This window comes from Aspergillus udagawae, assembly GCF_001078395.1.
Source record: "Aspergillus udagawae IFM 46973 DNA, scaffold_2, whole genome shotgun sequence".
Classification (NCBI taxonomy): Eukaryota; Fungi; Ascomycota; class Eurotiomycetes; order Eurotiales; family Aspergillaceae; genus Aspergillus; species Aspergillus udagawae.
In genome coordinates this window covers 741,151-754,134 of record NW_025091265.1, presented here as the reverse complement: position 1 = coordinate 754,134, position 12,984 = coordinate 741,151, and the positions used below count along the sequence as shown (strand labels likewise).

General features: G+C 48.6%; 4 protein-coding genes across 4 annotated transcripts; 2 read left to right on the top strand and 2 right to left on the bottom strand.

Annotated features, from left to right (window-relative positions):
- Positions 1-562: 562 nt before the first annotated feature.
- Aud_002588 (NAD(P)/FAD-dependent oxidoreductase) lies at positions 563-2,524 on the top strand (the record flags this gene model as incomplete). The annotated part of the gene is made up of 6 exons (XM_043287553.1): positions 563-702; positions 785-881; positions 947-989; positions 1,064-1,456; positions 1,536-2,093; positions 2,187-2,524. The coding sequence occupies 6 exons, from the start codon at positions 563-565 to the stop codon at positions 2,522-2,524; spliced, it is 1,569 nt and encodes a 522-aa protein (XP_043143488.1).
- A 1,910-nt stretch (positions 2,525-4,434) lies between these two features.
- Aud_002587 (uncharacterized protein) lies at positions 4,435-6,757 on the bottom strand (the record flags this gene model as incomplete). Its single annotated transcript, XM_043287552.1, has 5 exons — positions 4,435-5,029; positions 5,092-5,424; positions 5,481-5,972; positions 6,029-6,355; positions 6,417-6,757. The coding sequence occupies 5 exons, from the start codon at positions 6,755-6,757 to the stop codon at positions 4,435-4,437; spliced, it is 2,088 nt and encodes a 695-aa protein (XP_043143487.1).
- Positions 6,758-8,320: 1,563 nt separating this feature from the next.
- Positions 8,321-9,539, bottom strand: Aud_002586 (uncharacterized protein; the record flags this gene model as incomplete). The annotated part of the gene is made up of 2 exons (XM_043287551.1): positions 8,321-8,992; positions 9,054-9,539. The coding sequence occupies 2 exons, from the start codon at positions 9,537-9,539 to the stop codon at positions 8,321-8,323; spliced, it is 1,158 nt and encodes a 385-aa protein (XP_043143486.1).
- A 1,125-nt stretch (positions 9,540-10,664) lies between these two features.
- Aud_002585 (HET domain-containing protein) lies at positions 10,665-12,844 on the top strand (the record flags this gene model as incomplete). Its single annotated transcript, XM_043287550.1, has 2 exons — positions 10,665-11,007; positions 11,076-12,844. The coding sequence occupies 2 exons, from the start codon at positions 10,665-10,667 to the stop codon at positions 12,842-12,844; spliced, it is 2,112 nt and encodes a 703-aa protein (XP_043143485.1).
- Positions 12,845-12,984: the final 140 nt, after the last annotated feature.

Genomic DNA, 12,984 nt, shown 5'->3' with positions numbered 1-12,984 from the left:
AGCTGGGCCATGTAGCAGAGTGCATGCATTCTGTAGCACACATCTATAATTGGCTAGGTAAAGGTGCCAACTACCTGATGACGGATAGGCCAATTGTATATGTCGAGGAAACCAGAAGGTAAGGAGCCAGGCGCTAAGTAATATATCGCCATCATATTGCTAGGAATGGCTATGGAAACTATTTCTTAAACGCCTATTTTTCAGCAAGCAAGACTTCCTGAATCAGCAGCCACTGAGTGATAGGAAGTCTGCCAGGCGAGCCAGTATCTAGTAAGAGCAGCACCAATGGTGTCATGTACATCTATTGCATATGCAACTGTTATCTAAGAGCATTTATATGCACGTATGCAGAGTCTCGCTGTCACCTGGCACGTAGCGGTGAAAGTGGAACGCGTATGTATACCGAGGACCGATTAAAAGAAGGTTCGCAAAACAACCTACTTTAAACAAGCCCCAGGTGCCCTACCCATGTCACAATCCAGCCAAATTGTGTCACTATTGAATCAAATAACTTCGAACTATTTTCTTCTCTTCTTACATATTCCACCCGATGTGTCCCGTCATGGATAAAGTCGAGATGGAGATCCCAGCCCACTGCACTGTCCTGGTGGTAGGAGGCGGACCAGGGGGTTCGTATACCGCTGCAGCACTTGCCCGTGAGAATGTTGATGTTGTTCTTCTTGAGTCGGATAGATTTCCCAGGTGAGCAGCACTATACAGCCCTCAGGGAAAGGCCCCAATGTGATCTTGAGTGTGGACTAGATTCATGGATTTTTGGAACTAGGTACCATATTGGGGAGAGCATGCTTCCGTCCTTCCGACACTTTCTGCGCTATATCGACCTAGACTCTACGTTTCTGGATCACGGCTTCACCCAGAAGGTGAGTCAGCAACCAATGATTCCTACCTATTCCCGTCCTGACTCTGACACGGAGCTGGTTGGCAGAATGGTGCAGCGTTCAAGGTTGTGCAGGGCAAGCGAGAGGGATGTAAGGAAACCTACCTACCTATCTACCTGTGTGTAACGCATTATCATTGAGGCTAAGTTCTAACGTCTGCAAAGACACGGATTTCATATCCGCGGGCGGACCAAACAATTTCACATGGAACGTAATCCGCTCAGAAGCGGATTATCTGATGTTTCAGCATGCTAGAAGTGGCGGAGCGAAGGTTTTTGATGGCGTCAGAGTAAATGACATTGACTTTGACGATAAAACCAGTCATCCCGTTAGGGCGTCGTATACCCAGAAAGCCACGGGAACCAAAGGTACAATCAACTTTCGATATCTGGTCGACGCCAGTGGCCGTGCAGGTCTGGTCAACACCAAGTATATGAAGAATCGCACCTATAACAAGGCTCTTAAGAATGTCGCGCATTGGGGTTACTGGAGGGGGACGAAGCCCTACCAGGAAGGGATGGAAAGGGAGAACTCGCCGTTCTTCGAGGCGCTGAAAGGTTTGATGACTACTCTACCTTAAGTTTCGCTTTCAAGGGCGGTTTCTTTGCTGATTTCTGTTCTATTCTATTTCTGAAGACGAGAGCGGGTGGGCTTGGTACATCCCACTTCACGATGGAACGGTATCCATCGGAGTCGTCATGGATCAGGAACTCGCAACGTCAAAGCGGAGAGCCATGTTCGATACCTCCTGCAAGGAAGATCATACCCTAGAATCGTTCTACCGCTCCTCTCTCCGGCTTGCCCCCAACTTAATGCAGCTGATATCCGGCGGCGAACTCACAAGCTCTGTCAAATTGGCGTCCGATTACTCCTACAGCGCATCCACATACTCCAGCCCCTATGTAAGAGTTGTCGGCGACGCCGGCTGCTTCATCGACCCTTTTTTTTCCTCGGGTGTCCATATCGCTTTGACGGGCGCCCTCTCGGCAGCTGTCACTATATGCGCTGCTTTGAAGGGCGATTGTAAGGAAGCCACTGCGGCGAATTGGCACTCTACAAAGATCCAGAGTGTGTATCAGCGGTTCCTGATGGTGGTCTTGAGTGCCTACCATCAGATGAGGAGGCAGGATAACAGCATTTGGAGTCAGCTTGGTGAGGATAATGTCGATGAGGCTTTTGAGCGTATCAGGATCAGTGAGTATATCTTACCTTACCTTAACCTCTTGGCCTGAATAAATGGAAGCACCAAATCCAACATCTCCACCAACTAACCCGTAATTCGCATAGTTATCCAAGGCACGGCAGACATAGGTGGAAGTGGTGTCTCACAAAGCCATCTCAAGGAAACGCTGGACTTCTGTGCTCAGGCTTGGAACCATGCCGAACCGGAGAAGATGGCAAAATTTAAGCAGAAACTCGGTAGTAGCAGTCTCTCTTCAGTGGAAAGTAACAGGTTCTCTAGGGAAGAGCTACAGATCCTTCACCACTTACAAGCGCGCAAGGCAATGTGTACGGAAAGTACGCTTGGACTTGATTGTTTCCATACAGATGTGATTGAGGGATTAAAGCCTGTTTTGGATCGTGGGAGGTTGGGCCTGGTGCGCATTTTGCCTGCTGAGTTGTGAGCAACGTGAAGTCGATTCTTCTGGATGACTACTCTTGTCCGAGGAAGCATAGAGGAAGTCTGGTATTAGGGGGTACGGGACTCCCGTCTCGTACGTGGCATAAATTGTTAGTTAAACGTAATCCACAGGCGAGCGGCCATTCGAATCGAGCGGCGGCCACTAAACCATAGATTTTTTGGCGGCCGAAATTGGAGGCAATTTCCAACCCCTAAAATATAATTCTATTGCTAAATCTAGTTATTCTTGCGCTGCGGACATTGCAAGCGCTTATGGCCTAGAATATGGCAGTCACTGCAGCGTGGGGGGGGGGCCTGTTAAGGGCGTTGTTCTGCATCTACTGTCTGGATAGCTTCATCTGCCTGATTCCTCTGTTAAATAAACTCCCAGCCTTCCTGGGTATAGAATCCCTCTGTGCTTCCATCTACCTCAGGATGTGCGCTGCGACGTCACTTTAAGGTTTCATATACCCTTGTTTAACATTTGGATCTTGAACTCATTCACTTTCGCTACTTCAACTTCGATAATCTTGCCATCCCCAACTTCCACGCTGTATTTTCCTTTCTTTTTGGGACTGTGAGCCCCATTCTTGACCACACACGTGTGTCTAAGACAGTGCAGCGGTTACTTCGAAGCCTTTCACTGTACCGATATTAGATTCTCCGTTCCCGATGGGAATTGTAACTGATGTTCCTCTTAGACTGCGCTAGGAAATTATACACTATAACGTAACAGCAGTAATTGACCTACTCGGCAAATGGCATAGTGATTAATGACTGACTGAAAATTGGCGCCTGAGCTTCACTCAACTGGTGCAGAAACACATGGGTTTAAATGTTCCAACCGTAGCAGTCACATGAAAGTCTTCATTCAGTCCAGTGTTCAGTTCTAGCTTACGTTGGTTGTTAACAATTTCCTATAGGCCAGGACTGGTTCATACTCTTTCGACAATTCATCGTCCTTGCCTGTGATCCCGCCGAGTCCCCCTCCCCAGACCAGTCCAGGAGATGGCTGCATGGGCGTATGAACGATCACAACCCCCATCCCAAAAAAGAGGCCAGAGCTGACGTGGTAGGCAAACGTTAAGTGCAATTTAGTAAAATTATTGTGACAGTAGCACCTTGCCACTGTTATAAGCCGTACAGATGTCACTAAAGGGGCTCAGGTTCAGCCAGCCCATGACAGCTGATCACAGCAAAGACGGGCCGCGGTTGATACCGCAATTGAACCACGCCCGTCTATCTTACTTTCCTTAGATAGAGATCGCATTCACTTCTCGTGGCACGATCGTTACTGGTCACTGGCATACAGGAGTCTAGCTAGCCTCATTGGGTAGACACCAGCCTATCCCTTCACCGGGAAGCGTTAAACGGCGATGAGGATTATTAGAAGGATTTTGACCTCAAGTTCTGTGAGCAGCTCAGTAACTCTCATGGAGGAATGTCATTGGAACCACCTAGAGCCTAGCTAAGAATGGAAAGATCTGCGGCTCTTACCTCTGTGCTCACAGTTGCCCCATAGATCCGAATATATTGAGGATGAATACACACCCTCGTGTCAATTCGCGCATAAACAGGGCCTAGTGAGCCCCCGGTTTACCGTTGTAGCGGGCGGTGCGTAAAGAATGTTCTTAATCCTGCTGGAGTCTTTAATCTAGCAACAGTCACGACAGATCCAAGAATACACAATAGGTCGACGATGTAAGATAAAGACAATGACCTGTCTGGAGCAGGGTTGGGCATCCAAGATAAAAAGGAGCTGGTCTTTAGGTTGGTTCCATTTCTTCGCATACAGCTGTAAACAGTGAACTGTACTAGATAGACCTCTCCCACCCCATGATTAAGGCGTAGGGATGCACAGCAGCGAAAACTCCATGCAATGCGTGCAATGCCGTCTGTATTCTGGCATTGTTTTCAGTTCTTGGGAGCGTAGTACGCCTCCACACTATCACCAAATAATGCACTCCCGTCTGGTCCTAAATACTTGATATGCTGTGTGAAAGAGCCGCTCGCAAAGACGGACCAGAACGCCCCATGGACGCGCTCATTCTTATCACTCAAATTGAAGGTTTCAAACCAGTAACCTCCCGTGTTAGAGAGCGCACGCACACTGAGCCAGCCATCCTTGCCTTTCTCCATACCAAAGAAGACATCCGAAAGCTGCGACCACCAAACTGTATGCCAGCTACCGTTTGACCATTGGGAAATATGCAATATGTCCTTGGATGGGCGGAATGAGATATGCAAGTTCATTGTATATCCGTCGTCTGTGTAAAGATTGATATTGGTATGGTCGTCAATGGAATTGGAAATGTCTTTGCCCGCCAGGAATTTGGACATGTCGAGGCGGAATATGAGTTCGTGAGATGTGGAGCTTTCCAGCCAATTTTGCAAATAGAATCCGTCAGTATTGACCGTGACAATGTAGCTGGGGTCATCTTTGGTTGGACCGCCATTCAAGAGGTTCATTTGATTCCGGATAATTTTCTTTTGGGATTCTGTTAAATCGCTGGATGATTCCGTTAGCTCATTCTATACACCCAACGCATATATATGAATTCTAGCACTAACATTGTATGCTCCAAGAGATCGCTATAGTCCCTCCTGTGCTTCCATTTGGAACGCTCATCACCGTCACCTTCGTCCCAGCCATGATGGCCCTTGCCCAAATCGAAGGGGTCATCCTGGCCATCATTTACTGGTGGCAGATCACGGGTGAATATCAAGCCTTCTCCGCTAGTTTCCGTGTCTGTATCCTCATCATCAGGCGGAGGTTGCCTAGGTTGCCTCGGTTTTGGGGGATTCAAAACGTCCACGCCATCATTCTCATAATCATCAAACATATGTTTGATGTCATCCTCCGACTTGCCATGTTTAATAGCATCGAGAAGATTATTCACGATCCTGCATTAGGCAAGCATGTGAGTATAAGTGCGAATGACGAGCGCAAGAGCACCTACTGCTTCATATCATATTTGGTCATCGATTTCAACCCTTTCTTACCTAGCATCGCCCCCATATCAACCACTAGTTGATCAAATCCCTCAGCCATCAGTTCATCCGCGACCAGCTCACTGAAAGCACTCGACATTTCCCCTATGCCGACCCCGGCGATCAGGAACAATTCCGCAGTAAGAACTCGATAGATGGTGATGGCTGTCACCTCATTTCGCATGGCAGGATTGCTGATGTGCTGCCCGATTGCGGCTTTAGCATACATGCCAGCATAGCCTGCGACGCCCGATGCGACTGCCGCCCCAACTGGCCCGAGAAGAGCACCACCGACCAATGCAGCGCCCATCACGATGGTCGCGTAGGTGCATTCTGCTGCCGCACGGATAGCCTCGTCATGGTCACCCTCTAACTCATCAATGCCAGCAACAATATATCCTATTACGGGTATGTCTTCCAAAAGCCTGAAAAAGGGGCCCCGCAGATCCCAGGTACCAGCGCTAGATGGTGATCAGCAATTGATCTTTGCAGAAGGAAAGAAAGAAACAAAACATACGGGTCCTCCATTACTAGGCTTCCATCGTCGTTGATACTAACCCACTGGTCCATCAGCTCCCAACATCGTATGCCCTCGTTCCATCTTTTGTGGTAATCCATCAAATCAAGACAGAACGTCCAGCTGTCGTCCAAGTGCACATTCTTAGCAGTCCAGCTAAAGTTGCCATCTCTCTTTTTCTTGAGCAATCCGTTTTCATTGGTAAGATGCTTGTTCAAATCCAGAGAGGTTGGACACAGCGTCCCATAACGGGTGAAAGCGAAACCTTTGAGAATAGCCGAATCATCCACAGAGAGATGGCAAAGCCGCGCCCGGACATTCTTGGGGCTATTTATGGCTTGACTTAGCACAATAGAATGATTTAACGCAAGTGTATGAAGGAGCTTACGGAAGTTGATAAACCAGCTTGCCATCCTCATTATGAAAGATCAGATCCAAGGACAGTGCATTTAACCTGTGGTTATAGCTCGAGTCCATGGTGCAGAGTAATACGGCCCCCCCGGCAGTGAGCTCCAATTTAGATGTGTGCCGAGTGATGTGCAGTGAGTCCAGTAAAAGGCGACCTGTAGGAGTGTCGACGCCAATATGCCAGTCGAGGGTGATCTCAGTGTACCACCATTTTCCATTACCATCTTTGCAGTTAGCACACAAGTTGGTTATAGGGAGGCCGTCCTTGTTCTTTGGGATGTAGCGGAGGGAGATATCCTTGGAAGTAGTGGTGAAACCCATGATTCACAGTAATGGTGACGGTAGGTTTGAGGACGATGAGGTAGAAAGTGACGAAGGGGGAACAGGAATACGGAGTACTTCAAATAGAGTCGGGGGAAAGTCTAAATTGGATCGGGCTCACTCAATCTTTGAGGCTGGCTGAATGTGGACCCTTGGCAGCGGTCAGACCACGCGCTTGGAAATAGCGCTATGCAGTGCTTCGAGGAGGAGAGGGACCTTGGGAAATGGAATACCAAGTACATTCGAGCCAAACATGACTTCTCTGCTCAACCCAAGAGAACGAAAGATGATGGCTGCTGGACGCTTGAATGATGCTCAGAGTGGAATCAAGGACGATGGTAGGTATCGGCGTGAAACGGAAAATCCTTTCCAGGCCCACTGCGTCGTACTTTTCGAGCTCCATTGTCATTAGTGTTGTAAGTTGTAGTGTTGTTTCAAAGCGCCGTAGCCATTAGCGAAGATGATACCTATATTATATTGATAATTCCATAAGAGGGGGACTGAAATGTCTTCCTTTGGTGGTCCAGCTGTACGATACGCTAGAGATTGATTCACGTCAAGTCTAACCTTGATCATCCTAGTTTTTGATACGTTAGCTCAAAGTGCCAGTACTGCAGCGTGGCGACTGAATGTCCACCAGTAAGAACATTTTCTGTTCCACTCTGGCCAGACCTTACAATTATGGGGGCGATTCGGCCGAAGGCGATGAAGGATTAGCGGTACGTACACACCTGAGAAAGCATAGCTACATTTCATTGCGGGCTAAAGATTGGGTGTCGCAATCGAACAGAATCTGCTGCCTCAGACGTAGCAACGAATGAGCGTGCCGGGCGCTCCGCGGCGTTGACAGTGGAAAATTCCCCTGTGTAGAACTTGCTGTACTCATCGTAAGTTGAACGCTCAAGGAACCCTCTTCAAGCCTAAGAGTACCCGCTCATTTGAGCAACCCCGAGGCCGCGCAGGACAGTAGCATCTTAGGTGCTGTATTGGACCTTGCAGAGACATCTGAAAGATTTCGAAGCCGCGGACCAGAGAGGCCGCAAAACAGAACACCAGGCACTTAGGCCACCATAGGCCAATACGAGGCTCTAAATTCGGCGGAATGTAATGGTTCACTGTAAATTGACATGGAAAAGACAGCCGTAGTGGACATCCTGCATATCGCCGAAGGAGTTGATTATAAACCACAACCTACTAGACCAAGTACGGATTCGTATTTTGGTCTAGTGGTAAAATCAATTGAAGGCGAGGGGTCAGGGTATGAATACTACCACCACCACCAGCTGAATTGAGTTATTGAATTAGAGACTCGAATTCGCGAACAGACGTCTGCAGCCCAGTAAAGATGTTGGGTCCTCAGGAGTGGTGTCAATAAGCCAAAAGTCCTCCTGGATGTAATGCCATCTCAGCCGCCCGTTTGTACCTCAGGATGAGGACTTGAGTCCAAATAGTCAGGAAAGAAACAACCTAGCTGACACTGTATAATAAATCACGACGCCGATTGGCTACTACGGGAAAGAAATGCACTCAAATCATTGTGCTGGCTCCTCTGGATGAATACTACTAATCCCAGTTCCACTGATCCCCCGGCATCCCAATCCACCAAATTCTGAAAGATATATGGCTTTGCCAAAGAGAATACCATTCATCCTGCAGGTGTTGCCAGCCAGGCCCTGGTCCTTCAGGTCCACAAATATCTGTAAAGCGTTCCACATGCCCGAGCACCTCTCCGACCCTCCCCGTACTCGTTTTTATAAACGAACTCTTCAGCCAGACATTCGAGCCCTCGAAAGATGTTGTATCGCAATCCCACCGAAACTGGCCGAGCGATTCGATGCCACCATCCTCATACTCAAGCAGCAGCCCCCACACGCGCGGTGGTTCGGGTTCCCGGGACCTGCTCGCTGTTATGCGAACAATCCCTTGGGCCCGCGCGCGCGTCAATTGCCAGGAGTCCCAGATATCCAAATTTGTATCCATTGGGTAACCGCGAGGGGGTTCGTAATCTGGCTGTTTGATCTCCAGATGCATATCCCTAGCGCTGCGCTCATGGGAGCGAGCAGGGTCGCATGTGACACCGATTACAGTCACCCATGGCTGTTGGTCCAGTGTGTTGTCCCAAATTCCTGTGATGAGGCCTTCCTGCTGTTTGACAAGAGGCCTGAATTGGCTTCCATGGTAGAGAGTATTCAGATGTGACCCGAAGAGTGTTTTGCGACCGCGGGTTGTTTCAAGCTGTGTATCAAGATAAGTCAGCCCAAGGAAGAGTGGGATACAGATGAGATGTGCATCATACACCAAGGTTTATGGCTTTGGCCTGTTCGGGTCGCCATGCTCTAACGCGCACCCAGGCGTTACTGATTGCCTCACCAGGAGCCAAGGGAAAATACTGCCAGTAATGAGCGATGCCATCGACACGGGTCTTCACCAGCGAGACAAAGGTCTCAAACTCTGCCGTCAGCCCTTGAAACACGTGTATCCCATAGGTGTGGAAGTCACTGGCGCAGACGACAAGGCCAAGAACATTCGTGCTAATTTTGCTGAGATGCAATTTAGGCTCATGAGGGCTAGAGATCCAAGCGTCAAATCCATTATCCTCCAATTGAGCGCTCCAGCATATTGGCTCCGGTACATCGACACAGAAATGTGTTTCGCCTCGTCCCGCATGAGTGTTAATAGAGGATCTGGATATTTCAGATCCCCTTCCCTGATGTGCTGGATCTGGTGACGAGTCTCCCCCAACGCTATCAGATACGACATTGGCAGGCTTACTAGCAGCCATCTTTGTAGCGGGAGGCTTGCGAAAGATTGAAAATCAAGCACCCAAGAAATCTTATTTTCAACACTACAGAACGCTCCCCGTGGCCCAACTGCGTCAACGACTAACATATGCCGACGGCTGTCCAGGCAGAAACTTCTTCGTGTTCTATGTGGCTAGCGTCGGTTTTGAAGACGGAGGTCCCTCTGTTCGGCTATTAAACTTTCGTCTTGACCTCCCCGAGATGTGCCCCTTGACCTTCGTCCTAAATTGGTCCATACTTTTAAGACTGATTTAACGAGGAATCTTGGGTTCAATGTTATCATAGTCCTGATCCAGCTGGCCGTTCTATGAGGATCCTAGTCATTGGAACAACTCTGAATGACCTAGTAAGAGTACGATAAACGGCTTATCCTGTGTTGAGATAGGTGTGGATATCCCTTATGACAATTCCTACGATTATAACACAGCGCTGCCGATTCTGCAGTTTTGTTTATCGACGGGGCGACATGGTCGTGATGTTTCTCTCGGTGACGAAGAGTTGAGAAAACTGGTTGGATCAATTTGATTTTCCACTCCAATTGGGACATCTGAGCCCTTTCTACAAGATCCGTCTTGGCGTTTCTATTCTTCAAGTGTTTATTAACAATGTGTAGGTAATAAAGGGATCCGCTTGAATAAATTAAATAATATGTTGATTTTTCTCTATTGTTTGTTGATTTCGGACGACCAGAACATGGTAGGTTGGTATAATTGCCTTGTGAAGCTGCTCGGTTGATACTGGAATAGATGATAGAAGGTGGGCGGTTTAGTAGGCGAACGGTTTCAGCAGGTTTTTGGCCGCCATAGTATAGTCCTAATATATAGGAGCGATCCTGAGGCTTCAACTCCTGATTGCGCATAACATCAGGAATATAGGAATTAGAGCTCTTGAATTGCTCATATTTTGAAGCGTTGAATGTGATGGGTTGAAAACGCGTGACGCGAAAAACGTGATTTCACCTCCCAAAACTAGTGCAATTACTCAGACTTTTTGCAGGGAGCTGTGTATCTCAGTAATCACCCCTGAACCTCAATGACTGATCTCCACAAGATCCCTACCCCGGATTCACCTCATACAAACCCACTGCTATATGCTTACTCCACAATATGGAGCTTTGCGAGAGCTGTACCAAAACGATCCAGGAGACCCTCCACCGTGGGATGGGTGGATCTACTCAGCACGAGCTGCCCCGGTATCCTCAATTACTCAAGGTACCTTGCTGGATATGCAAGAAATTGGTTGCCTGGTTGGAAGTCACTCATCCTATGCTATTCAAGAAATGGCGAGGACTGCCTATGACATTTATCTGGAAACAATCTGCTGTCGCCATACGAGATGGCGCAGGGCATTTGCTCCCCTGTGAGATGGTGGCCATGCCTCTTTTCCGAGGCGAGGTCATCGATAGTGATGATGGATGCGTGATTAATTTGGATTTCATGTCAGAAGGAGGTAAGATGTACTTCCAAATTAAAGGATTATCTTGGGACAAATCCAAGGGACTAATGTGTCGAGGGCAGAATTCCGTCGCGCAACACACCAGCAATCCACAACCGCGGACTTCACCCTCATCCAAACGTGGATCGATAATTGTATTCGAGATCACCACAAGTGTGTCAATTTCTCGGCGAATTCATGGTATCCAACCCGATTACTGCACCTGGCCTCCGATGGCCAGGGGACCGGTGTTAAGCTGGTTATAACCAAAGGCACCCGTCTCAACGGTCCGTATGTGACACTCAGCCATCGATGGCCACAAACTGCACATCGATTTCCAATGCTACTGACCTCGACCATTCAACAACTGCAGCAGGGAATTAACGTCCAGCGCTTGCCTCGGGCGTTCCAGGACGCAATCCTGTTAACCCGTCAGCTAGGCGTGGAGTATCTATGGATTGACTCCCTATGCATCATTCAAGATACGGACGATCAATCGGACTGGTTTAGAGAGTCCCTCACCATGGACAAAGTGTACTCGCACGCATTCGTGAATATTTCCGCGACATTGGCAGAGAATGGCACCGAGGGACTTCTTGGCCCTCGCCATTCGCATGCCTTGTCCGCTCCGCCTGGAGTTGAAGTAAATGCTCACGGAAGGATCGAGACGCAGTACATCATTAACAGCGATTTCTGGCACGACCAAATAAGCAACGCGCCGCTCAACAAGAGAGGCTGGGTATTCCAAGAACGGTTCCTAGCACGCAGAGTCATCCATTTCGGACCGCGACAGATAGGATGGGAATGTCAACAATTGCAAGCCCTGGAAACCTTCCCAAGAGGATTACCCCCTACGTTGACTGTGGGTTCCAGGAGTAAGCCGGCGATCTACGAGGCCTTACGAGAACTATCCCAACCCGCCTTGACGAATTCACAGGCTGCTCGGAACGCGCCGTTTGCTTCAACTACTGATCTCCAATTTGCCGAGTGGTGGAATAATGCAATGGAAGACTATTCTCGATGCAAATTTACCTTTGCGAAGGATAAGCTGATCGCGTTGACGGGGGTAGCAAAATATGTCGCGATGAATCGGCCAGCTGATCGGTATCTAGCGGGCATGTGGCAGAGCTGTTTGGCGTATGGTTTGGCTTGGTTCCGCATCCATCAGCCTGGGCGCGTATATTCTAATCGTGACTACGTTGAATGCCGTGCACCAAGCTGGTCCTGGGCGTCTTTTGATGGTGAGGTATGCTTTCCGTCAATATTAAAGGGCTATGTGCAATATTTCATGAGGGTTGTCCAGTTGGCTGAGGACCCGCTGCTTGTCGAGCGCTCATATTTGGGTTCCGATATGCCGCACCACAGCTCTATCAAGATTGAAGGTTTTCTCTTCCCACTGCACATTACTTGGTCAGAAGGGATGGTCGAAAGTCTTTCTCTAGTTGATCATGAGCTTCGCTTCAGCGAAAATGATGAACCAGAGGGTACACAAATCGACCTAGAACAAGACGACTGGCTTAGAGAGATGGCAGACACCGGACAGTTATTCTTGGTGCCTTTATACGCCTCCGTCTATTCCATGCAAGCGATGCTTCTAGCACGTGCAGGAGATACGGTTGATGATGTTGTCTACCGACGAGTCGGGGCCATCGAGATTGCCATCTCAGCGAAGGAATCGACAGGCTTGTATCAGGGCATGACTGAGGAATCAAATATGGGAGAAGGGGACGCCGATCAGGCAGAGATTCAGTTGATCGAGAATAAGAATGCCCTGCATCTGATAGAGATTATCAAGAATACTGATCAAGGATTCAGCGCGAGGAGTTTCCATTCTGTGATTGAGATTATTTAGATAGACCACCCTATGTCACTGAGTTGTTCCGCTTGTTCCGCGCTAAACAACGTGGCAATGCCCAGTAAGTGGCAAACCACCCCATGACTGAAGTATACCTATGATGAGAGGGACAACCATGAAGGAGATACAGCGCTGGC